We start from the raw sequence: 27,778 nt of genomic DNA, 5'->3' as shown, positions 1-27,778 counted from the left end.
TAGAATAAAAATTTGGTAATTCTTTTCAATTTTAATAGATTTATATAAATAAAATTTATTTATAATAAATATTGTAGTTAGTTTGAAATATATGTCAATTTAAAATAACTTAGTTTACTAATTATGAATATTTTAGTGTATGTAGTATGTATATATATAAATATATATAATAAAATTATTTTGAATTAGCTTAAGTAATAATAGTAATCATAAAGATTACCAAAAATCTTCAAAAATAATTCTTAAGATTTTATCTTATTCAAAAATATCTCTATATGTAACATAAGAAAGGAAAAAATAAAATAAAAATTATTTTTTATTATTTTATTTATTTATTTTTGATATATGGAATAGTAATAGACATGAAAATAAAGCCTAACCAAATTATTTGCATTGTATGCAACTCAATATTCTTCACTTCACCGACTGCTTTCTAAATTTTGATTTGGTCCATTAGATAAATACCACTGTAATCCTTGAAGAGGAGGAAACAACTTCCATACTTGAGAAATAATAAAGAGCGCAGCTATTGCCCAAATTAGGATCAAGTAACTGAAATCCATTCGTCTAAGTTGATCCAGTTATCTCCGCCCAACATCCAGTCCTGCTCAGCCCCAAAGTTCCCGATGGTTCTCGGGTCTGTTCCCAAAGTTGTGGTTATCAATCCGCCTCAAGAACACTACTGCCAAGCTGGCAGAATGTCTGGGAGGTGTGATTGGCGAAGTCATGGATTTGGGATGCAGTTAGATAAGCCGCGCGGTGCTTGGTGCGGGTTTAAGTCCCATGGTGTGATTGCCGTGGTTGGATATAGTTTGGAACGAATCATAATAAAACTATGGTTATATTTTCTTAGATCTTTGCTTATACAATATATTAACATGATTTTTCTTTTTTATAGCTCTTGAATTCATTTAACGCCCAAATTACTTCAACGATGTAAAAACAATGATTCTCTATGTCATACATGTTATTGAAATGATGTTCATTGTAAGAATTTCATTTATGAAACATTCATTATTAGAAGAATATGCTTATGATGTGTGTACCATTTAGTCTTCAACTGGTACTACTAATGATCCGTTTGATTCCAACCTTACCTTGTTACATGGGATGTGAAAACAAATGCAATATTTTAGTACCCTATATGGAAAGTCTCTCCTTTTTGAAAAAAATAAATAATAAAACTACAAAACTGAGGTGTATTAAAGTTTAAAAAAAAACTGACCAATGGCTCACCTTCAAAATATTGAACCCATGGCAGAAAGCTGCGATTCGGGGAGCCAATGAGCATCCACCAAACTTGACTTGAAGAGATGGGGCGGCCAATCGCGGACCCCTCTACTCGGATCCCGGACCCGGGATCGCATCCCCTATTTCCACGGATGAGGAGACTGCTCTCGATGTAGAAAGAAGTTGTAAAGCCGCGGGATAAGGAGCCCATACCTGTTCCCAACAAATAAGACATCGCCAAAAATTGGCTCGAAGCCAATTTACTGCGAAGCCTGATCCACGCTGCACTGAGCCTCGTCGCCATGTCTACCTGCGCTGTGGCTGCTTTGTCCTCTCCCCCTACTTCCTTCACCTCTGAGGTATTTGAGCAGTCAAGTTTGTTTCCGATTCTGGGTTACTCTCCGTGTGAAGTTGCGGATGAAGGCAGATGATTTGGGTTGAGTAGAATCAGCTCTTTCGTTCTTCGTTTTTGGTTATACCTTCGAAAGAATTCATGCATGGATTTAATTTCTTTCTTCCTTTATTTATTTTTGTTACTGCTCTCTGTGAAGCGGTACCCAGCTGCAGCTTTTCGTGTGGGGATTTTTTGCATGCATTTTAGTAATGAGTGCACTAAGACATTGGTGTTACGTTCTGTTAAATGTAATCGGACGCTGAATTCAGATAGCTCTTGCACTCTTCGCCTCGTTTTTGGATTGATCGGTAGAGTCGGTCTTGGAACCGAATCTTTTAGGTGTATCTTGGTAGAGAGTTGTTGAAGTGTGTTCCAATGGCTTCGGGGACTTCATTGTCGACAACTAAAAATCGAATTTGGGTTATGTCGACTGAGTGCTACAATGTAGGTCGCTTAATTTGTTGGATGGCTTTCTAGTATGACATACTAATAATTATGAGGTTTGTTGGTAGTACTATTTCTAGAATATCTCACTTGGATCGCCGTGAATGAATTTCAATCTTTATTTCTATTTCTATTTTTCTTTTTCTCTTATTTTCTTTATTGTTCTAGCAGTTTTATAAATCTCTTGCCTGATCAGTAAATCGGGGTGCTTTCTACGCGTCTTCGTGCACATATTTGTCGAACTTTGCTCCATAGTTGAACGTAGTCGTTGTGACTGTCCTTCACTCGTGATTTAGTTGAGGTTGGCTGCTCTCGGGTCATGGGGCAACATGGATTTACAGCGCTGTTCCCTGTGGAAAATGCTGGGGTTTCTTATGCGATTCGTTATAACATTTCCAGAGCCGATTATGTGCAGAGAGTAACTTCTGGGATCACTGCAAGTGTGCAACCATCGGCGTTCCTGGGAACGAAAATCTCGGTCTGCAAGGGCGCCTCTGTTCTTTCTAGAGCCGTGAGTGCGGTAAGTAAACCATACTTTGCTCCAATCATTTTTACCTGATCTGATTATAGATACTTTCCTTCAAATTGTGATCCTATCTACTACGTCTATTTCGAGGGTTCATCGTCACTCACTAAGTTCTGTGCAGGAGGGAATGAACGCTGTTTGTAACATTCTTTAACCCTGCGATAAATTTACTTGCAGAGTATTTCTAGGCAGCCACTAGTTGCACCCATTCGGGCTCAGGGTGTTGCGGCTCCTGCCGACACCAAGGCGCCTACTACAACGAAAAAAACTGACACCAAGTCTACTGTTATCATCACTGGAGCCTCGTCAGGTCTCGGTCTTGCCACCGCTAAGGTTCTTGCCGATTCTGGCGAATGGCACGTTATAATGGCATGCCGTGACTTCCTCAAAGCCGAACGTGCTGCGAGAGCTGTGGGCATGCCCAAGGATAGCTACACCGTCATCCATTGTGATTTGTCCTCCCTCAACAGTGTCAAGCAATTCGTTGACAATGTTCGCCAATCCGGGCGTCCCCTGGATGTCCTTGTGTGTAATGCCGCAGTGTATTTGCCTACTGCGAAGGAACCTAGGTACACCGCGGATGGCTTCGAGCTGAGCGTGGGTACAAACCATTTGGGGCACTTCCTCTTGGCTAATATGCTGATGGAAGATATTCAGCATAAAGAAAATGATACCAATCGGAGGGTCATCATTGTGGGTTCGATTACAGGTAAATTCGCTGCATATGTTTCTGGAGATCATAGAATCACTTCAACTTTGCCATCCCTAACCAATGTCAACCCTCGATGTGGACGATTGAGCAAAAAATCGTGATGTATCTTCAAGGATATTGAACCGGTCGCTGTATGCATCGAGACATGCGGTTATGGGTTTTTCATGCCGTAAGCTATGACAGGAATGACACCAGATCGTGGCTAGTACTGATGAAGTATTTCTGATACGTCTCAGGAAACACGAACACAATAGCAGGAAACGTGCCGCCGAAGGCTAACCTTGGCGACTTGCGTGGGCTTGCGGGTGGGCTCGATGGAGTGCGCTCCTCTGTTATGATTGACGGAGGTGAATTTGATGGTGCCAAAGCATACAAAGACAGCAAGGTCTGCAATATGCTGACCATGCAGGAGATGCACCGCCGCTTTCATGAGAAGACGGGTGTCACTTTCGCATCATTGTATCCTGGGTGCATCGCCACAACAGGACTCTTCCGCGAGCATTATCAACTCTTCCGAACCTTGTTTCCACCTTTCCAGAAGTATATTACCAAGGGCTATGTTTCAGAGGAAGAGGCTGGCAAGAGATTGGCTCAGGTACTCATCTGACCATCACTGCTGCTTATTTTATTTGAAACTAGAGATTGATTTGTTCCATTAATATGTTTTATGATGAGTACTTGGTCTACGGTTCCGTCTGAAGTAAGTAATGTTTCATGAAGCGTAATGTTTTTGTGACAACTACACACGATATTGACACTTTGTTCACCCAGGTTGTGAGTGATCCCACCCTGAACAAGTCTGGTGTATACTGGAGCTGGAACAACCAGTCGAATTCGTTCGAGAATGAGCTCTCCCAGGAAGCTAGCGATGCGGAGAAAGCCAAGAAGTTGTGGGAAATAAGCGAGAAGCTCGTCAATTTGTCATAAAACCACTACTTTATATTTGGCCCCAGTTGCCGACTTGATGTCTACACCTGCCTGCATGTGCCTTTGAGAATCTCACCTTTGGAGAATAGGTGGATCAAAGTTCAATCATTTCGATTCCAGAGTGGGTAGACCTGTGGTGCATTACAAATAGCAGTGTTCTCGTTAAACGAAGATGTAGAAGTTCGATCTGCTAATGACACCACGGCGTTGAGTAGAAAGTGCTGTACTTTAGTGTGCGATGACATGAAAATCGTGAAGGATATAGGGTTGCCTGATATTTCCTACCGAGAGACCACAGTATGAGACTTTTGTAAGACGGCATAGGCTAGTGTAGGAAAACACATGGAGATAACAATTATATTAATTCAAATTCCCATTTCATTGTGAATATCTGTAATGACGGACTTTCTGAACAATTAATGGTGTGTGTGCTGTATTGTTAAAGGTCGTTGTGATTAGTTAAGTCTTCCTTGCCAGTTTTAATTACGTTGTAAATTCGGCTGCGTTGTGTCTGTATCAATCAAAGGAAATTTCCACAAATCACTGAGTCTTCAGGTTGAGTGAGATTGATCACCTACAGGGCGAAGAAATTGTTGGGGAGGTTGACGACAATGCATATGTTAATCACATGGGGACGTGGATTGATAGTTAACAGGTACGCACCAAATGGTCATTCTTTTTATAATAAACTCCCCACAAGGATGATTCCTATTGACGGAAGTTTATTTTTCACGGAAACATTTGTTGATTAGTGGATGAAAACATTTGGTGAATGTGTCACAGAGGCAACCGAGTACAGTGGATCTAGTCTTTCATCTACAAATGGATTTTGGGCAATTTTGACAAATGCTTTATGTGTCTACCCTTAAATGCGCCCTCTTGCTGAAATCAGAATTTTAGGCTTGGAGAGTAGAGGCCAAGAGAACTTTGAAAGGCTAAGACAAAGGATTGAGGACAAGCAATTAAGCAACATAGAGAAGAGAAAAACTTTATATTAGCATAAATAGATTCCTACATACTTGGCGGGAAATAATTCCATAATCCACTATCACTCAATCTCACATTATTTATATTATATCAATTTTACCTTGCTTGCTACATATGTAAAGAAGACAAAGATGCTTGATATATTTATTTTATATCAATTTTACCTTGCTTGCTACATATGTAAAGAAGACAAAGATGAAGCAAGTCACAACTAAGCCTAGTATTTTTCATCCATGTATTGAGTTGTAAGATAAAAACTAGAATTTTTTTAGGTCAAAGTTCTTTTGAATGTACTACCATACTTATTTTTTTTAAAATAAATCAAACAATTTATATTCATATCTAAATTTTAATTTTAAAAAATCATATTTTTTGAAAATAAATACTACAACAATAATTATACTTTGAATTTGAGATTATAAATTTTTTGAAAATGTAGCTTTTGAATCATAAAAAAATATTATTTCAATAATATATTATATATGCAAATTATAGTTTTAAATAATTACAAAGTAATATCATACTAAATTTTGACTATAAAATATTATATTTAATTTTATATTTTTATTTTTTAAAATAAAATAAAATAAATATAATAATATAAAGAAATTATTAATATTGCATCTCTAATTGATATTGTTACATCCTACATGACTTCTTTGTAGACAACTAACTAATAACGCATCTCTTTTTTTTGAGTTTTTTTTTTTCCTTTTATTGGTTAAAAAAAAGGTGGTGATTGAGACAGAGACAATAAATATAATATACAGAAATAATTTCTTTTGAGTGACAGAAGAATGTGTTAAAGATTTCTTTCTTCGAGATTCATGTTCTTGCTAGTTTGATAAGAGTGCTAAATTATTATTTTTTTCTTGTTTAAGAAGTGAGTGGATTACTTTACTTCTATTGTTGTATTTTGAAGATTGTAAACTACCCACCTTTAAACAAATAATCTTATTTTCTAAAACTGATTTTTTCCTTAAAAAGAGTAGAAATTCTACAAAGAGTATCCATTTTTAAGATATGTGGCTAACAAAGTCAACACATGTTAGAGGTCCTATAGAATATTGCCACATAGCTCTTAGTTAGAGAGTATATATGGATGCAAGAGTGAAGCGTTCTTCACTCTTGTTAATATCTTTTTAGTTCTTAGTCTTGTTTCAAGACTTTTTAGTCTTCTTGTTTTTGGCAATAGCTATTCTAGTTTAATATTACATCACCTTTTGAGTGACTTTTTACTTCTCTTTAGTGACACAAGAGTGTATTGAGGATTTTCTTTCTTCAAGATTCATGTCTTTGACAATTTGACAAGAATGCTAACATATTATTTTTGTCTTGTTTTAGAAGTAAGTGGATTACCCCACTTCTATTGTTGTATTTTGAAAGTTGCGGACCATCCACCTTTAAACAAAAAAATCTTGTTTTCTAACATTGATCTTTTCTTTAAAGATAATGGATTATCCCTCTTTGTAGAAATTTTTATTAGATGTTGCAGATTACCCTCCTCTAATTTAAATTTTTGGATTTATTTGAATTATCTTTAGAAAGAAAGATTATGGATGCTACTCCTAGCAGAAGCGAGAATAGATTTGTAATTATTACAGATCGTCATAAATTTGTCAACATTCTTAGGGCAAAAATTTCACGCATTACCAATATCAACTATGGGAGCACTACTTCTATACCTATGGAATAAGTATAGAGTCTATGTCAAGTAGTTGTGCAATTGAGGGAAACAAGTTGATCAACCTCATAACCAAATTCAAGGGATCTTGCTTCTACAAGCTTAAGAGAGGCAAGAATTAATATGCTTCAAAAGTTTGATGGAATAAGATCAAACTTTCAAGGGTTTTTACAATAAGTTAAGCTCTACTTAAGATTACATCCTTTCCAATATGCGGATGGATTTACTCAAGTTGGCTTCATAGGCGCACTTCTATTTGGAAGTGTTCTTTCTTAGTTTACACCTTTGATGGAAAAGGATTCACGACTTCTTTATAATTTAAATTCATTCTTAGAAGTATTTACGGCCTCACTTAGAGAAAGTGATAAAAAATGAGTAGCAGAATCCAAATTTTTATCTTTACAACAACGATCACAATTAGCCATGGCATATGCTACTAAACTATAAAACCTTGCTTGTGATGTGGAGTGGAATGATAAAGCATTTATCAATCAATTTTGATATAGATTAAAGAATAGAATTAAAGATTTATTATTAATAATATCAAAAGCAGAATCTTTGGAATAAATTTAATACTCAAGTTATTGCATACCACAATCAATTATTTGAAAGATATCAAGAACAAAGACTTGGCTGGAGAGGAATAAGTCAAGTAATGGTGGCAACTCCTAAGTTTTCTGAAATATATTCATTCAGGTCTGAACCAATACAAATTGATATAATACATTTTAAATCTCTCATGAAGTAGGAAAAGACTTGACGCTCCCAAGAGGGTTAGTGTTTATATTATGGAGAAGCTAAGCACACTGCTCAACATTGTCCAAAGAAGCAAAGCAATTACAAAATGAAGAGCACAATTATCAAAGAAGATAATGTGCCAAAAAAAGAGTTTCTACAACTATAATAGGGATTGTGGGACGGAATCATGTATAACATCTAATAAAGGTCATATTCTCTCTTGAGATCCCTCATCTTGTTTTACAATAGATGTGTGTTTAGGATCTAAAAATCACAAAATTTTTGTCTTATCAAATTCAGAAGCCTCAGCATATTTTATAGACAAATATTTTGTCAAAAATCAAAAAATACTTTTAGTCAAGAAAACTAAACCCATATATATAGAAGTCAAAGACGGTCGTTTGTTATCCTTTGAAAATATTATCCATGAGACTGTTCCTTAAGATGTAGCAATTAAAGATCATAACAGAGTAGTAGTATTTAATGTAATAAGATCTCCCTCCAATCTAGTTATTTTAGGATTATTGTGGCTAAAAAAGTATAACCTCTAAATAGATTGGATTTCTTGTAACCTTAACTTTTCTACTAGTATAATCCAAATTTGTGTTAGTGAAGTTGAAGCACATAAGTCTAGCACATCCAAATCTTTACTAGCAAGAGCATGAACTTTTATACATGTTGCAAAAAAAAGATCATCTTTTGCTATATATGCTACGCCCATTTCTAATGGTAGAAAAATATCAAGTGGTATTCTTAGCCAATATCAAGAATTCTAAGATATTTTTGAAAAGAAAAATATAGATATTCTTTTAGATCATTGACCTTATGATTGTTCAATTGATCTATAAGAAAGAACTCAACCACCATTTAGACTAATCTATAACTTATTACAAAATGAATTGGCTGCATTAAACGAATAAATTGATAAAAATTTAGCAAAGAACTTCATATGCTATTCTAAATCTCTAATTAGGGCTTCTATCTTATTTGTGAATAAGAAAGATGGATCTTTGTGGATGTGTGTAGATTATTGAGGACTTAATAAGATCACCATCAAGAATAGGTATCTTTTGCCATTTATTTTAGAACTTCTTGATCAAATCAATCAAGCAAAGATCTATATCAAAATAGATCTATAAGGAGCATAAAACTTAGATTATATCAAAAAAAGAGATGAATGAAAGATTACTTTTCAAATTAGATATAGACATTTTGAATATAATATCATACTTTTTGGACTCTTGAATGCACCGGCCGCTTTCTAACATCTTATGAATGATATTTTTTGTGAGTTTCTTGATGATTTTATCATTTATTATTTAGACGATATTCTAATCTACTCTAAGAAGATAAAAGAACATAAACTTCATATTTGTCATGTATTACAAAAACTTAGAGATGTAGGATTATGTACCAAGTTAGAAAAGTGTGTATTCCACACTACTTAAGTTAAGTTTTAAGATACATCATTTCCAACAAAGGCCTTATGATGGATCCCAAGAAGGTTCAAACTATCATAGATTGGAAGATTTCAAAGATAGTATGAGATATGCAATACTTTTTGGACTTTGCTAATTACTACTACATCTTCATGAAGAACTTTTCTCAAGTTGTAACTCTACTTATACATTTGACTTATAAAAAAAAACTTGACTGGTATAAAGAAGTGGAAGCATCATTTGATGCTTTAAAGAAGGAGTTTATTTTTGCACCAATCTTGTATTGTATCGACTTCTTCAAGGTTTTTTTTTATGGAAATAGAAGCGTCAAACTTTGCTATAGGTACTTTATTGTCACAAATGGGAACAAATGACAAACTTTACCTAGTAGCTTTCTATTCTAAGAAATTTTGAGCAGTTGAGATTAATTATGAAATTATCATAGATATGAATCTCAAAAAAAGAGTATCATTAATACACTCTCATGTAATTGAAGAAAATTAGAAAGTCACTCAAAAAGTAATGTAATATTAACTAGAATGGCTTTTTTTAAAAAAAACAAAAAAAACTTAAAAGTATTGAGATAAGACTAAAGATTAGAACGACATTGAGAGGAGTGAAGAAGGCTTCACTCTCGCATCTATATATACTTTCAACTAGGAGCTATGTGGTAATATCCTATAGGACCTCCAAAACATGTTGACTTTACTAGCCACATGTCTTAACCTCATAACCATATGGCACATATATAGAGTACACGCTTTTTCAACTTGGCATATAATCCTACATCTCTAAGTTTTTGTAACACATAATGAACATGAAGTTCATGTTCTTCTGTATTTTTAGAGTAAATTAGAATGTCATCTAAATAATAAATGATAAAATCATCTAGAAACTCACAAGAAACATCATTCATAAGATATTAAAAAATGACCAACGTATTTGTGAGTCCAAAAGGCATGACATTATATTCAAAATGTCATACTTATTTCAAAAAGCAGTCTTCCATTCATCTCCTTCTTTAATACGAATTAAGTTAAATCCTCTTTGTAGATCTATTTTGATATAGATCTTTGCTTGATTAAGTTGGTCAAGAAATTATGAAATCAAAGCTAAAGAATACTTATTCTTGATGGTGATCTTATTAAGTCTTGAATAATCCACATATATCCATAGAGATCTGTCTTTCTTCTTCACAAATAAGATAGGAGCTTTAGCTAGGGATTAAGAATGGCATATGAAGTTCTTTGCCAAGTTTTCATCAATGTATTCTTTTATTGCAGCCAACTCATTCTGCGATAAGCTATAGATTGGTCCAAATGGTGGTTGAGCTGCTTCTTGCAAATCAATTAAACAATCATAAGGTTTATGCTTTGGAAGAAAATCTACATTCTTTTTTTAAAAACGTCCTCAAATTCTTTATATTCGCTCAGAATACCACTTGACATTTTTTCACCATTAAAAATGGCCATAGTATATATAAAAAATAATTATCCTTCTTTTACAACATGCATGAAAGCTCTTGTATCTACCAGTAAAGGTTTGGAAGTAATAAGCTTTTATACTTTTACTTTGCTAACTTGATTATAGATTATACTATTAGGAAAGTTAAGCTTACAAGAAATCGAATCTATTTGAGGATTAAATTTTTTTAGCTATGATAATTCTAAAATAATTAGATTTGAGGGAGATATTATTATATTAAATACTACAATGCTTTTATGATCTTTAATTGTTACATTTCAAGGAACAGTCTAATGAGTAATATTTTCAAAAGACAACAAATGACCATCTATGACTTCTACATGTTGTTAGGGACATAGTCCTTAGAACCTTCTAGAGACAAGTTTCTAGAACCTTCTAGAGACAAGCTTCTAGAATCTTCTAGAAGCAAGTCTCTGGAACCTTCTAAAAGCTTCTTAGTTGGTAGAAGATGTTAGAGACATAGTCCTTAGAACCTTCTAGAGATAAGTTTCTAGAACCTTCTAGAAGCAAGTCTTTGGAACCTTCTAAAAGCTTCCTAGTTGGTAGAAGTTGCTTGAGAAGCTTCCTAAATAGGAGTATATATTGGAATCGAGGCTGAAGAGTTCTTCAGTCTCGACAACACATCTCTTGGAGCTCTAGCTCACCTCTCTGGTGTTGTTCTTGTATTCATCTGATTAATCTAGTTCTTGCCAGTTCTTCTTGAACTTCTTGGTAGATATCAAGTCTGTATTCTGTGTCCGTGACAGTTTGTCGAGACTTCACTCACCTCAGATATCAGAGCTAGTTTCTTCTTTGTTAGAGTGTGGATTACCCCTCTGCTTGGAAGTGTACTAGCACTTTAGAGGTTGCGGATTACCCTCCTCTAAACTGATACTTCTTTTGTTACAATATTGGAGTCTTATTCTTCTTGGAGAGAGTGGATTACCCCTTTTCTTGAAGCTCTCAAGGCATTTTAGAGGTTGCGGAGTACCCTCCTCTAAACCAATATTGTCTTCTTGTAGAGTCATTTCTGTCCTTCTCTTAGAATGGCCGGAGGCCAAGACATTAGTATGACGAAAAGTTCAGAGTCCAAGTTAGATGCTATTATGAATGTCTTCGCTACGTTATCGCAAAGAACTGCAGAGATTGAAGGAGTCGTGGCAAGGCTTCATAATGATGGAGCATTTGGGATGGCACAATCTAGGTTGCACCAGCCTCAAACTTCTACACTTGGAGAAGTAACTTTATCTCAGGTTCGACAAGCACCGCTGGTTCTACAACATAAGGAACCCCGAATTAGCTTTCCGGACAAGTTCGATGGTACATGTTCCAAGTTTCGAGGATTCGTCAACCAAATCAGGTTGATAATAGTTTTACAGCCCGAACGCTATGCAACGGAGGAGTCACATGTTGGGCTTGTTGGAACCTTACTTACAGGACAAGCTCTATCATGGTTTGGTCCTTTGTTTGAGAAACGATCGTCCATACTAAACAACTTTGAAACCTTTTTGGAGGCATTTGCGGAAGCATTTGGTGAACACGACAAGGTTCGATGGGCTACATCAAAGATCCGGTCACTACGATGTCATGTTGTGGTTCGGCTACTATATGAAAATAATGTAATTATGTACTTAATATATAATTTATTAAGTAACATGGTGAGAGCCATGTTAGTAGATTTTAGTTGGTTGTAGAATATAATTTGATTATTACTTTGAGAAGAGGGTGTTTAAAAAGATTACTATAGAATTTGTATAACTTTAATTTCTTTTTGATAGTGGCTTTTAAGATTGGTTTTGGTTGATAGTAACTTCTAAATATTTAGAGTCACCTTTATTGGACATCGGTGACATTTGAAAATTTATTTTTGGTTCTTTTATTTGGTGTTTAGAGCATACATTATGTAAATCTTATAAGAAAAAGGATTGAAGAAGGATTTTGGTAGCAAAGGGAGGAATTAGGGCACCAATATAGATGAATGGAGATGAAAAATAAAAATCTCCATTCCTATTGGTCAAAAATCATGACCAATGGGCTTTGAGGAGGCTGCCCGAGGCCATATTAGGGATTAGGGTTAGTTTCTCGAGGCCATTCGAACTTTGAAGGCTAGGATCAGAAGGTTTAGGTTTTTGGATATGGTTTTGGTGCAAAATTTGTGTCATTTGGGGTTTATATGAAGAAGTTATAGGCGCTCAAAGTTAAGGTGTAAGTTTTCGACGTACTGTCACTCTTTTGAGCATACCGCACGCGTACGGACAGCAAACGAGGATCGGCGACCGGATTTGAAGAGAGCACTTTTTCGGCTACAGTTTGTGCATACTGTTTATCGAATTCCAAGCTTTTATGAAGGAGATATTGGCAGTTGAAGTCAGAGCTTGATATCTAAGGGTAGTAAGTAGCCCGAATTACTTGTGCTTGTGATTTGAGCTATATCTTAGACAATTTGATGAGGTTTTAGCTCAAAATTTCCAAGATTGTGTGTAACCTTGTTATAAAGCTTTCTTTATAAGTTTTGTGTGATTTGGAGCTTGGGTTTAAGAGATATAAGGCAAATAGTTTTCGGGTGCTGGTAAGTTAGGGTTTTGTGCACCTGCTAGGGTTTCTTAGATGCCGAACGATCGGTGATAGATGTACGGTTAAATTTATTTGTGGTAAAAGTTAAGTATAGCATCTAGCTTATGTAGAAATTTGTAACGAAGTGATCGGTTGGATTAGCTTTTATGAATTTTCAAAGTCTGATGTAAAAAGGTCCTTGGCGGGAAGAAATATATTTTGAAGAATTTTAAGATATTTTGAAATTTTATACAAAGCAAGGAGTTTGTTTTTGGGAGCTAAGGCATTATATAAAAAAGAAACCTAAACTCTCTACAGCTAGATACCCGGTGTATTCCCAGATAGAAAATCATGCCATACGACAACGACAAGGGATGCGTTCTACATCAGTCTATGCATCGGACTTCAGGCAATTAGCATGCGACATCAATTGGGACGAAGAAGCGTTTATGAGTCAATTCTATTAGGGTTTAAGGGACGATGTGAAGCATTTGCTATTAACTCTTCCTGATCCGCAAACGCTCAACGAAGCTATTAGCCAAGCTGTGAAGTGCGATAACCGCCTATTCCAACATCGCCAAGACCAATGTTTAAGACAACATACGGTTCGCCACACCCCAACTATGTCGGCAAGCAGCGTGAATTCACATTCAGAGGTAGAAGACATGCAAATTGATGCGGTACGTGTCAAATCTCTTACTCTAGAAGAAAAAAAGCGACGTATGGAGGAAGGTCTATGCTTGTATTGCGGTGAAGAAGGCCACAAAGTTAGAAACTGCCCCAAGAACCAAAATCGACGTATTATCAAGACTAGGGGCACGTTTATTCAGGAAAACGAGGATGCCCAGCCACAATAGGAACCGTGCAGCTAGATAGTGAAATATCGCAACAACAACCAGGTTCCTTTCTTTCCGCTCAACCTGCCCTTTCTTTTACAATCCCTTTGTTTATTAGCCCTCAGAAACTGAGAACCTTAGCATTATTAGATTCAGGAGCATCTGCTTGTTTTTTAGATGAAGAATTTGTAAAGCGTCATAAGATCCCTTTAGTACAAAAATCCAAACCTGTTCACGTTGAGGTCATAGATGGACGACCTTTATTATCTGGTAGTGTCACCCATGAATCAGAACCTATTGTTATGGACCAAAAAATACAAACAAGAAATCTAAACAAGAAGTTCAAGAAGAAATGACAAGAACTAGATTATCAGATAAGTACAAGAGCAACGCCAAGAGAATTGAGCTAAAGCTTCAAGAGATGCGTTGTCGAGACTGAAGAACTCTTCAGCCTCGACTCCTATATATACTACTGGCCTATGGTTCTAAGGAAGCGCATCAAGAAGCTTCCTAAGAACTATGAAGCTTCTTGAGCAACTACCCAAGAGCTAGGAAGCTTCTCAAGTAACTTCCTAGAATCTACTAGAATATTCTAAGAATCTTCTAGAGCCTTCTAAAGGAATCTTTAGGAAATCTTCAAAGAATCTTTAGGGAATCTTTAAAGAATATTCTAAGAGAATATTCAAGGAATCTTCTGGAAGTTTCTAGAGACTTCTTTCTAGAAGGTTCTAGAAACTTGTCTCTAGAAAGGTCTAAGGACTATGTCCCTAACATCACCTCCTCCTTTAGCTTCGAGGTCTCCGAGAAGCAATGTTATCGTCAGTCAATACCAACGCAAGAAAATGAAGATCTGTCGCATAACCTCTGCTATGAACTCCAATTGTTGTTTACGAGGCAAGTGATTCAATGGTCCTTGAAGCCAACAGTAGTGGCCCACGCCTTCAACTTCTGACCAAGCATGAACCTCCGTGTCTTCATTGTGAAATTGTCCTGCAAACACTCTTTTTGGCTGACCATTGTAGGCAGGCTCGACCTCAAATACAATCACCAGCGATCTGTTGCTCGGAATCCTTCGACGTCGTCATGGTGCAAGCGGTTCTTCATCTCGTGGTCGTCTTCGTGAGCTAGTTGCTTGAGATGACATGACAAGTGTAGTATCTTGGCTATCCATATTCAAAGGCTAAAACAATAAGAACAAACTTGGACTACTAACAAAGTTCTACGCTATCTTGGAGAGAATGACTACATCAACTATGGATTTTGGTGGTGCTCTCTCCTCTTTTCTGTTTTCTGGATGAGCAAGCTTCAATAAGAAGCTATCGTCGAACCGGCTTGGGTTTCTCAGGATATCGTCGATGAAACTCCTGTACCTCTTGCGGCGCATTCGTGAGATTTTCGGCCGGCTCCCATGTTCGTTCATTAATATCGTAACCGCTCCAATGCACAAAGTATTCTAATTTATCCCGTCTTTGCCGTAAATCCAAGACCTATTCTACCTCGTATTCTTCGTGGTTCTCTATTTCTATGCTAGGTGGTGGACATTGTACTCTTCTAAGAAAAGACGATTCTCGATAAGGCTCCAACAAAGAAACATGAAAGACAAGATGTACCTTCATAGTAGCTAGTAACTCCAGACAATACGCTACAGGATTGATCTGCTTCTGGATAACAAATGGTCCCAATCTCAGATAGTCCAATTTGTCACATGGTCGCTTGGTCTTAATATTTCGTCGAAGCAGCCAAACTTTGTCTCCAATCGTGAATTTAGGTGCCTGATTCCAAAATTTGTCCGCGGATGCCTTGTAAGATTCTTGGGCAGTTTGCAATTGAAGCTTCAATGTAGTTTGAAGCTGCAAAAGCTCCTTCACCAATCCTTCAGCTGCCGGATTGTTAATCGTTGACGAACTCTATAAGTCAAGCTTCGAATGGTATCCATAATTGGAAAAGAATGGCATTTGTTGAGTTGACGCATGAAGGGTGTTGTTATATGCGAACTCGGCTAGCGATAGATATGCGGCCCAATCATCTTGTTGATAGTTGATGGTGCAACGTAAATATTGCTCTAAAACTTGATTCACCCGTTCTGTTTGGCCGTCCGTTTGAGGATGAAATGCCGAAGAAAGCTTGATATCCACCTTCAATATCTCAAAAAGAGATTTCCAAAACTTTGACACAAACTGGGTTCCTCGATCCGATACGATATCATCTGGTAGACCATGATATCGATACACATTATCAAGAAAGAATCTTGCTGTGTCTTCGCTTGACGATGTCTTTTAGCAAGGGACAAAATGCGCCATCTTTGTAAGCCGGTCTACGATAACAAAAATGCTGTCAAATGAATTCGATGGTGGTAGATCCGTAATAAAGTCTATGGAAACCGAAGACCATGGTCGGCGCGGATTAGGCAATGGCTGTAGAAGTCCATAAGGCCAATGTCGAGGGTTTTTGGATCTTGAACAAATGTCACAAGATACAACAAAATCTTTCACATCTTTCCACATTTGAGGCCACCAGAAATCGCGGGAAATAAGTTCCAAGGTCTTATTGAATCCAAAATGTCCCGCAGCTGGAAAGTCATGACGAGATTGAAGAACTCGGAGTCGTGTTGGCCCTTTTGGGATATACAACCGCTCTTCGAAATATACTAGATCTCCTTCCATCTTGAATTTATCATCACTAGCATGTTGTTTGATATCAAGGGCTAGAGAATCTTCAATGGTTGCGGCCCGTACCTGGTCGAGGAAGTTAGCATCAATTGGTACAATAGCTGCGTTGAACCGAAATTTCTCTGGCTTCAACAATGTCATGCACTGTTGATCAAATGCTGCATCTCTAGCCTTTGGCGCGAGATATGATCTCCTTGATAATGCATCGGACAACCCTTGTTGCTTCCCAGGCCGATAAGTAATAACAAAGTCGAACCTGGATAGCGACATACTCCACCGAGCTTGACGTCGATTCAAAACCTGAGCCGACATAAAATACTCCAAATTCTTGTGATCCGTATATACGGTCACTGGATGTGCAGTTCCTTCAAGAAAGTGGTGCTACTCTTGGAAAGAATTTACTATAGCAAGGAGTTCCTTATCGTGGATTTCATAGTTGATCTCAACAGCAGAGAATTTTTGAGAATAGAACGCAACTGGATGGAGCTTCTCATCTACGCCCATCTTTGAAAGTACAGCTCCCAAAGCAAAATCCGAAGCATCTGTCTCCAAATAAAAGGCCTTTGTAAAGTCCGGATGTACCAAGATTGGAGCTGTAGTAAATACCATCTTCAAATCTTGAAATGCTTTTTCTGCGATAGGTCCCCATTCGAGCTTGTCCTTCCACGTTAACCGAGTGAGGGGGGCAGCAACTTGAGAATAATTCTTGATGAAGATCCGATAGTAGTTAGCAAATCCAAGAAAATATTGTACGTCCCTAACCGTCTTCGGAACTTCCCAAGACATGATTGCTTCCACCTTCTTTGGATCCATCTTCAAGCCTTCCGTAGTCGCGATGAATCCCAAAAACTCCATCTCAGTTTGGTGAAATAAGCACTTCTCCAATTTGGCATAGAGTCCTCGCTCCCGTAGTTTTTTGAGTACCAGACGAACGTGCTTCTCATGTTCTTCCTCGTTCTTAAAAAATATCAAAATATCATCTAGATAGATGACAACAAAATCGTCTAGATGCTCTCGAAAGATGTCATTCATCATGTGTTGAAAGACCACTGGAGCATTAGTAAGACCAAATGGCATGACATTGTATTCAAAATGGCCATACCTTGTTCGGAAAGCTGTCTTCCGTTCATCTCCTTCCTTGATTCGCACAAGGTTGTAAGCTCCCCTTAGGTCAATCTTTGTAAAGATCCTTGCACGCCCAAGTTGTTCTAGAAGACCAGAGATCAAAGGCAGTGGATAGCGATTCTTTTTTGTCACCTTGTTGAGGCCTCGATAGTCCACGCACATCCGTAGTGAGCCATCCTTCTTCTTCACAAATAAGATTGGTGCCCCAGCTGGCGACTTCGAATGACGGATGAAGTTCTTGGCTAGATTCTCGTCAATGTACTTCCGCAACTCAGTCAACTCCGTCTGCGACAAATTGTAGATTGGTCCAAAAGGTGGTTGTGCTCCTTCTTGCAATTCAATGGCACAGTCATAGGATCGATGCTCTGGCAGCATATCAGCATTCTTCTTTTCAAAGACATCTTTGAATTCTTCATACTGCTTTGAAATAACCAAAGTCGGAGTTGCATCTTCTCGAGTCAGAGTTGCGAAGATGACAAGAGGTGTATTTTGCTTGGCTTCCTTCATGAAAGCCCTTGCACCTATAAACAAGGATTTGTTTCTAGACATTGTCTTGGCAGATTCCACCTTCAAGGAGTTTGTTGGAAATGTCACTTTCCGCAACTTCCAATCTATCAATGGATTATATCTATTAAGCCAAGATAGTCCCAAAATGATAGGACATGAAGGGATCTTGATAACATTAAACACAATATTGCTCTCATGGTTTTCAAGACGTACCTTCAATGGTTTAGTTTCATGGATAACATTGCCCGAAGACAATGGTCGTCCGTCTATGACTTCTACATGGACATGCTTAAGTTTCTTTACAAGAGAAATATTGTGAAGCTTGGAAAACTCTTCATCTATAAAGCAAGCGGATGCACCCGAGTCTAATAAAGCATCGACTTGTAGTTCTTGAATATCCAGATGTAAAGGTACCATAAAACAATCTGAAGGTTGAGCTGAGAGAAAGGGACCTTGATTAATTTTGGAAGTTGAGATTTCCAGGCGCACGGTCCTTATTGTGGCTGGGCGTCCTTGTTTTCCTGCATGCTTATACTCCTCAGTCTTGTTGTTTGAGGCTTCTGTTTCTTCTGACAATCTACAGCTTTATGGCCCGCTTCTCCGCAATATAAACACAAGTTTTGTTCAAACCGTCTCTTCTTTTCCTCAGCTGTGAGGGATTTGAAACGTACCGCATCAATTTGCATGGGTTCAGGATCTGTGGAGTGATTCTCTGGACCTTTTGAAAATGTAGCAAATGCTCCATCATTTCTCCAGCCTGATCGTCTTTTTTGTCGTAATTCAAAGAGGCGGTTGTCACAAATAATTGCTTGAGATATAAGTTCTTCTAAAGTATCCACCTTAGGCATGGTGATCAATAAGTTCTTGACATCATCTCTCAGTCCATATCGAAATCGTGTCATGAATGCCTTATCATTCCAATCTAGATCACATGTAAGCTGTTGAAATTCTGCAGCATAGATTGCAGAAGAACGTGATCCTTGTCGCAGATTTTGTATCTTTCTTTCAGCCACTCTTTCTCGATCGCTATCTCCAAACGCAGCAGTAAGTCTCTCTATGAAAGCCTCTAGGTCATACAATATTGAAGAATCCTTCTCCAATAGTGGAGCAAACCAAGAGCGAGCATTTCCTGATAGAAGAATACCTATGAAAGCAACCTGGGTAAATCCATTCGGATAACGAGAAGGGTATAGGCGTAGGTAAAGCCGTACTTGTTGCACAAAACCTCGGAAGTTGGCTCTTGTTCCGTCAAACTTGTCTGGCATACTCGCTTTTGGTTCTTTCGTACTAATCCTTGAAGTATCCATAGGGGTCGTATGTGACACATGTCTTGCTTCTCTCAGTCGAATAATCTCTTGTTGTAGGCTATGAATTTTGCGTCTAGCTTCTTCGGTCACTAGATCAATTTGAGGTTCTTTACTTGGATTGCGAAGAAATGCAATCTCCTTTCGTACACTATTCATAAGAGCTTGAAGATCTACAAGAGTTGCCACTCTATTGTCTACTTGTGGAGATGCACTGTCTATGACCTGGTCTACTTCCATATTTAGAGAATAGATGGATTAAAATTTTGAGAGAAGAAGAAATTGCTAAGTCTCTTGGAGAAAATTGTAGCACTATCTGTCACTAAAACCTACTCGGAGAAAAGAAAAAAAACACTAAACGATTTCAGTTTTAGAGGAGGGTAATCCGCAACCTCTAAAAATGCCCCAATGCTTTCGAGAAGAGGGGTAATCCGCACTCTATCAAGAAGGCAAAGCTCTGAAATCGATGTTAACAGTCTTTTCTACTAGCTATGCTAAACAAAAAGAAGGAATTAATATCAGTCCAAGAGAGGGTAATCCGCAACCCTTAGAACGCTCAAGTATCTCCAAAGAAAGGAGTAGTCCACTCTCTGCCTCAAAGAATTAAGCTCTGATATTGTGATTGAGAAAATATCAGTTTAGAGGAAGGTAATCCGCAACCCCTAAAGCGCTAGAATACCTTCAAGAAGAGGGGTAATCCGCTCTCAAACAAGAAGGATTCAGCTCTGATATTAAGATAAAGTAAGTCTCGACAAACTGTCACGGACTAAAAAATACAAACAAGAAATCTAAACAAGAAGTTCAAGAAGAAATGACAAGAACTAGATTATCAGATAAGTACAAGAGCAACGCCAAGAGAATTGAGCTAGAGCTTCAAGAGATGTGTTGTCGAGACTGAAGAACTCTTCAACCTCGACTCCTATATATATTACTGGCCTATGGTTCTAAGGAAGCGCATCAAGAAGCTTCCCAAGAACTATGAAGCTTCTTGAGCAACTACCTAAGAGCTAGGAAGCTTCTCAAGTAACTTCCTAGAATCTACTAGAATATTGTAAGAATCTTCTAGAGCCTTCTAAGAGAATCTTTAGGGAATCTTCAAAGAATCTTTAGGGAATCTTTGAAGAATATTCTAAGAGAATATTCAAGGAATCTTCTGGAAGTTTCTAGAGACTTCTTTCTAGAAGGTTCTAGAAACTTGTCTCTAGAAAGGTCTAAGGACTATGTCCCTAACACCTATAGAAGTGACGTTTAAAGACCATAGTAGTCATATTATTTTTAATATTATTAGAACCTCATCAAATCCTGTTATTCCTGGTCTTTCTTGGTTGGAAAAGCATAACCCATCCATAGATTGTAAGTTGTGGAAGATGACCTTTCCCTCAAAACCATCCAAGAGCAAGCCTAGTAGAAAACCCCGAATAGAGAAATCCTTATTTATTGGAGCAAGAGCATTTATAAGATTGTCCAAGAGAGGCACACCGTTTGTCATTTATGCGGCACCAACTACCGGGGAGAAGATCTTGACAGCAAGTATACCGGAGCAATATAAGGATTTTAAAGACGTGTTTCAAAAGAAAAATGCCAACATTCTACCAGAACACAGACCATATGATTGCGCCATAGACTTACAGAAAGGAGCACAACCGCCTTTTGGCCCAATCTACAATCTATCGCCGATGGAGTTGGCGGAGTTGCGGAAGTACATCGACGAAAATCTAGCCAAGAACTTCATCCGTCATTCAAAATCGTCAGCTGGAGCACCCATCTTATTTGTGAAGAAGAAAGATGGCTCGTTGCGAATGTGCGTGGACTATTGAGGCCTCAACAAGGTAACAAAGAAGAATCGTTACCCGTTATCCTTGATTTCTGGTCTCTTAGAACAACTTGGACGTGCAAGGATCTTTACAAAAATTGATCTAAGGGGAGCTTACAACCTCGTACGAATCAAGGAAGGAGATGAGTGGAAGACAGCGTTCCGTACAAGGTATGGCCATTTTGAATATAATGTCATACCCTTTGGTCTTACTAATGCTCCAGCAGTCTTTCAACATATGATGAATGATATTTTTCGAGAGTACCTTGACGATTTTGTTGTCATCTATTTGGATGATATTTTGATATTCTCCAAAAATGAGGAAGTGCATGAAAAGCACGTTCGTTTGGTATTGGAGAAACTACGCGAGCGAGGACTATATGCCAAGTTGGAGAAGTGTTTATTTCACCAAATAGAGATGGAATTTCTGGGGTTCGTTGCGACTATGGAAGGCTTGAAGATGGACTCCAAGGTGGAAGCAATCATGTCCTGGGAGGTTCCGAAGACGGTTAGAGATGTACAATGTTTTCTTGGTTTTTCCAACTTCTATCAGATCTTTATCAAGAATTACTCTCAAGTTGCTGCTCCTCTCACTCGGTTGACATGCAAGGATAAGCTGGAATGGGGACCTCTAGCAGAGAAGGCGTTTCAAAACCTGAAGATCGCATTTACTACGGCTCCAATCTTGATACATTCAGACTTTACAAAGGCCTTCTATTTAGAAACTGATGCTTCGGATTTTACTTTGGGAGTTGTACTTTCAATAATGGGAGAAGATAAGAAGATCCATCCGGTTGCATTCTATTCTCGAAAGTTCTCTGCTGCTGAAATCAATTATGAGATCCACGATAAGGAACTTCTTGCTATAGTGGATTCTTTCCAAGAATGGCGTCACTTTCTTGAAGGAGCTGCATATGCAGTGACCGTATACACAGATCACAAGAATTTGGAGTATTTCATGTCGGCTCGAGTTCTAAATCGACGTCAAGCTTGATGGAGTATATTGCTATCTAGGTTCGATTTTATTAACACTTATCGACTTGAAAAGCAGCAAGGACTATCTGATGCCTTATCGAAGAGATCGTATCTTGTACCAAAGGCTGGAGAAGCAGCGTTTGATCAACAATGTATGACATTGTTGAAGCCAGAGCAATTTCAACTTTGTACTATTATTATGCCAATTGATGTTGACTTCCTGAATCAGGTACGTGCCGTAACCATTGAAGATTCAATAGCCATTGATATTAAGCAGCATACTAATGACGACAAGTTCAAGGTGTAGGGAGATCTTTTATTCTTTGAAGAGCGGTTATATATCCCAAAAGGACCAGCACGACTCCGAGTTCTTCAATCTCGCCACGATTTTCCAACTGCGGGACATTTTGGATTCAACAAGACCTTGGAGCTTATTTCTCGAGATTTTTGGTGGCCCCAAATGTGGAAGGATGTAAAAGATTTTATCCTCTCCTGCGACATCTGTTCAAGATCCAAGAATCCTCGACATAGTCTTTATGGACTCCTACAGCCATTGCCGATTCCACGTCGACCATGGTCTTCAATTTCCATGGACTTCATCACGGACCTGCCATCATCGAACTCATTTGACAGCATCTTTGTCGTGGTAGATCGGCTTACAAAAATGACACACTTTGTCCCTTGCAAGAAGACATCGTCCAGTGAAGTCACAGCAAGGCTCTTTCTCGATAATGTGTATCGATATCATGGACTACCAGATGATATCGTATCAGATCGAGGAACCTAGTTTGTATCAAAGTTTTGGAGATCTCTCTTTGAGATACAGAAGGTGGATATCAAGCTTTCTTCGGCTTTTCATCCTCAAACAGACGGTCAAACGGAACGGGTGAACTAAGTCTTGGAACAATACTTACGATGCAGCATCAACTATCAGCAAGACGATTGGACCACATATCTGCCTCTAGCCGAGTTTGTATATAACAACACCCTCCATGCGTCGACTCAATACACACCATTCTTTTCCAACTATGGGTATCATCCAAAGCTTGATTTATTGAGTCCATCAACAAATAACAATCCAGCAGCTGAAGGATTTGCGAAACAACTATCAGAGCTTGAAAATACGTTGAAGCTTCAATTACAATCCGCTCAAGAATCTTACAAGGCGTCTGCAGATAGATTTCGGAATCAAGCACCTACTTTCAAAATTGGAGATAAAGCATGGCTTCTTCGACGGAATATCAAGACCAAGCAACCATGTGATAAGTTGGACTATCGAAGATTGGGACCATTTATCATCCAGAAGCAAATCAATCCAGTGGCGTACCATGTGGAATTACCGGCTTTTATGAAGGTACATCCAGTCTTTCATGTTTCTTTGTTGGAGCCTTATCGAGAGTCATCTTTTCTTGGAAGAGTGCAATGTCCACCACCTAGTATTGAGATCGAGAACCACGAGGAATACGAGGTTGAAAAGTTACTGGATTCTCGACAAAGGTGGGGCAAGTTGGAGTATCTTGTTCATTGGTGCGGCTACGACATTAATGAGCGAACGTGGGAGCAAGCTGAAAATCTCACCAATGCGCCACAAAAGGTACAGGAGTTTCATCAACAACATCCTCATAAACCTAAGCCGGTTCGACAATAGCTTCTTTCTGAAGCTTGCTCACCCAAGAATAGAAGAAAGGGAGAGAGCACCACCAAAATTCGTAGTTGATGTAGTTATTTTCTCCAAGATAAAATAGAATTTTTTCAGTAGCCATAGTTTGGTCTTCTGATATGGATAGCGAAGAGATAGATACTATGCCAGTCAGATTATCTCAACCAACTAGTTCACGAAGGCGACCCCGAGATGAAGAACCACCTGCACCATGACGACGACAAAGGATACCAAGTAACCGATCACTAGCGATTGTATTTGAGTCCGAGCCTGCTTACGATGGTCAACCAGAAGGCATATTTGCAGGACAATTTTACAATGAAGACACAGAAGTTCATGCTTGGTCAGAAATTGAAGGAGTGGGCCACTACCATTGGCTTCAAGGGCCGATGAACCACTTACCTCGTGAACAACAGTTGGAGTTCATAGCAGACGTTATGCGACGGATCTTCATTTTCTTACGTTGGTACTGATTGACAACAACATTGCTTCTCAGAGACCTCAAAGCTAAAGGAGGGGGTGATGTTAGGGACATAGTGCTTAGAACCTTCTACAGACAAGTTTCTAGAACCTTCTAGAGACAAGCTTCTAGAATCTTTTAGAAGCAAGTCTCTGGAACCTTCTAGAAGCTTCTTAGTTGGTAGAAGATGTTAGGGACATAGTCCTTAGAACCTTCTAGAGATAAGTTTCTAGAACCTTCTAGAAGCAAGTCTCTGGAACCTTCTAAAAGCTTCCTAGTTGATAGAAGTTGCTTGAGAAGCTTCCTAAATAGGAGTATATATTGGAATCGAGGCTGAAGAGTTCTTCAGTCTCGAGAACACATCTCTTGGAGCTCTAGCACACCTCTCTGGTGTTGTTCTTGTATTCATCTGATTAATCTAGTTCTTGCCAGTTCTTCTTGAACTTCTTGGTAGATATCAAGTCTGTATTCTGTGTCCGTGACACATGTACAGATTTAGTTTTTTTTTATTAAAGTTATTTTTTAATTTTTAACAAAATCTTCATCTATAAAATAATTTGAGACTCCTGAATCTAATAAGACAAGCACTATATGATTTTTAGGTCCTAAACGTACATCTATTGTAAAACAAGGTGAGGGATCTAAAAAGAAAATAGGACCTTTACTAAGTGTTGCATATGATTCTAGCTGCACGGCCCTTATTGTAGTTGAAGAAATTCTTTTTCTAATACATTATCTTCTTTAGTAAATCTACTCTTCTTTTTTAAATTGTGTTCCTTCTTTGGAGAATATTGAGAAGTGTGTTTAGCTTCTCCACAATAGAAACACAAATCCTCTTGGTGACATTGAGTCTTTTCTTACTCTATGAGAGTTTTAAAATGTATTGTATTAATTTGAATTGGTTTCGGCTTAGATGAATATGTTTCAAAAAACTTGAAAGTTACCGCTATTACTTGACTTATTCTTCTCTTGCTAAGTCTTTGTTCTTGATGCCTTTCAAATAATCTATTATTGCATGCAATGGTTTGAGTAATATATTCTTCCAAAGATTTTATTTTTGGCATTGTTAATAACAAATCTTTGATACTATCTTTTAATCCATATCAAAATTGATTGATGAATGCTATGTCATTTTAGTCCACATCGCAAACTAGATTTTGGAATTCAATAATATATGTGGTGGCTGATCGTGATCCTTTTCTTAAAAATAAGAGTTTGGTCTTTGCTACTCGTTCTCGATCACTTTCTTTAAATGTCACCATAAACACTTTTAGGAATGAATTCAAGTCATAAAAGAGTCGCTAATCTTTTTTTCATTAAAGGTGCAAACCAAGAGAGAGCATTTCTTCATAGAACTGTGCCTATGAATTCAACTTGAATAAATCCATCAAGATATTGAAAAAGGTGCAACCTTAGATAGAACTTGATTTGTTGCAAAAATCCTCGAAATTTTGATCTTGTTCTATCAAACTTCTCAGGCATACTAATCCTTGTCCCTATTATACTTGTAGAAGGAAAATTCCCTAGATTTGGTTGTGACGTTGAACTACTTACTTCCTTCCATTGCACAACTTTTTGCCACAAACTCTAAACTTCTTCCATAGATATAGGCATAGTACTTCTATGATTCACGTTAGAAATATGTGAGAATTTCACTCTAAGAGTATTGACAAGCTCATGAAGATTTGCAATAGTTGCAAATCTATTTTCACTTCCACTAGGTGTAGTGTCCATAATCTTTTCTTGTAAAGGCAACTTAAAGAAATTCAAAAAGTTAAATTAAAGGAGGGTAATCTGCAACCTCTAATAAAAATTTCCATAAAGAGGGATAATCTACTCTCTTTAAGGAAAGATCAATGTTAAAAAATAAGATTTTTTTGTTTCAAAGGAGGATAGTCCGTAACCTTCAAAATACAATAATAGAAGAGGAGTAATCTACTTACTTCTAAAATAAGACAAAAATAATATGTTAGCACTCTTGTCAAAGTATAAAGGACATGAATCTCAAAGAAAGAGTATCCTTGATATACTCTTGTGTCACTGAAGAGAACTAGAAAGTCACTTAAAAAGTAATGTAATATTAACTAGAATGGCTATTGCAAAAAACAAGAAGACTAGAAAGTCTTGAAATAAGACTAAGGACTAGAATGGTGTTGACAAGAGTCAAGAAGGCTTCACTCTTGTCTTTATTTATAATCTTAAGTAGAAGCTATATGGCGATGTCCTATAGGACCTCCAACATGTGTTGATTTTGATAGCCACATGTCTTAACTTGCATGGCAAGTTATCTATGTATATGCCACATAGTTAGCTTGTTCCACAAGCTATCAATATGTGGTTAATTTGTTGTCTAAGTTTTTGACCTACAAACACATCTAAACTCATAACCATATTTATAAAGCTTCTAGAAAGCTTAACTAAGATACTTTATGAAATTAATCTATATTTACCTACTTCTACCTAATCATATAAGTAAAGTTTGAAGTAAATGTATATATTTGTGACAAAAATCCATAACAAAGAGCTCTGTGTAATTGTGGATTCCTTTCAAGAATGGTGTCATTATTTAGAAGGTACTTCAAGTCAAGTCAGTGTGTATATGGATCATAAAACCATGAGTACTTCATGTCAACACGTGTTTTGAATCATCATCAAGTTCATTGGAGCATGTTTTTATCTAGATTCAATTTTAAGAACACTTATAGATCCAAAAAATAACAAGGTCTATTAGACATCTTTTTTAGATATTCTTATCTTATATCAAAATAAGGAGATGCATCTTTTGATCAATAAAGTCTGATTCTCTTGAAGCTCAAGCATTTTTATCTTTGAGCAATAAATTAACATTGACTATTGATTTAACCTTTATCAAATAAATTTAATTAAGTATGTCCTTTAATCTTCTTATTTATGACATCAAGAATACTTATTCTAAGTCCTATAATACTTCAAAGTTTAAATTCAAGAAAAACCTATTATATTTCAAAATTTTCTTATATATTCTAGAAGGTAAGGTACAATTATGTGTCCTTTAAGTTTTTCATGGTTTTCTAGCAGCCAAATATTTTGAATACAACAAGACTTTGGAGCTAATATTAATAAATTTTTGGTGGCCTCAAATGTGAAAGGTAGTCATAGACTTTGTACAATCATGTGATACTTGTTTAAGATCCAAAACTCCTCACTAAAGACATTATGGACTTCTTCAATTATTACCAGTTCCATGAAAACTATGGTCTTCTATTTCTATGGATTTTATCACGGATCTTCTAGTTTTAGATTCATATGACTTTATATTTGTAATTATAGATTGCTTCACCAAAATTGAATA

General features: G+C 37.3%; 1 protein-coding gene across 3 annotated transcripts; it reads left to right on the top strand.

Annotated features, from left to right (window-relative positions):
* Window positions 1-1,499: 1,499 nt before the first annotated feature.
* Window positions 1,500-4,621, top strand: LOC112289846 (protochlorophyllide reductase). 3 transcript variants are annotated; one of them, XM_024535500.3, is made up of 5 exons: window positions 1,500-1,589; window positions 2,484-2,588; window positions 2,772-3,303; window positions 3,543-3,901; window positions 4,078-4,621. In XM_024535500.3, exons 1-5 carry the CDS (start codon window positions 1,533-1,535, stop codon window positions 4,231-4,233), a joined length of 1,209 nt encoding a protein of 402 aa, XP_024391268.1. In that variant the 5' UTR covers window positions 1,500-1,532; the 3' UTR covers window positions 4,234-4,621. The 3 variants fall into 3 exon arrangements, with proteins under 3 accessions (XP_024391268.1, XP_024391269.1, XP_024391267.1); XM_024535501.3 differs by having other exon boundaries at window positions 1,500-1,666; XM_024535499.3 differs by lacking the exon at window positions 1,500-1,589 and adding an exon at window positions 1,609-2,068.
* The last annotated feature ends 23,157 nt before the right edge of the window (window positions 4,622-27,778 follow it).

Source organism: Physcomitrium patens, chromosome 12, assembly GCF_059467195.1.
Source record: "Physcomitrium patens ecotype Gransden chromosome 12, ASM5946719v1, whole genome shotgun sequence".
Lineage (NCBI taxonomy): Eukaryota > Viridiplantae > Streptophyta > Bryopsida > Funariales > Funariaceae > Physcomitrium > Physcomitrium patens.
Note: the sequence above shows the minus strand (reverse complement) of the source record. Positions and strands in the feature narration are given on the sequence as shown.

Excerpts from the sequence above, each read along its gene's own strand:
- LOC112289846 (XM_024535499.3), top strand. The coding sequence starts at position 2,000 with ATGGCTTCGGGGACTTCATTGTCGACAACTAAAAATCGAATTTGGGTT. Across the intron at positions 2,589-2,771 it reads TTTCTAGAGCCGTGAGTGCG|AGTATTTCTAGGCAGCCACT; the intron begins GTAAGTAAACCA and ends ATTTACTTGCAG. Across the intron at positions 3,902-4,077 it reads CTGGCAAGAGATTGGCTCAG|GTTGTGAGTGATCCCACCCT; the intron begins GTACTCATCTGA and ends TTGTTCACCCAG.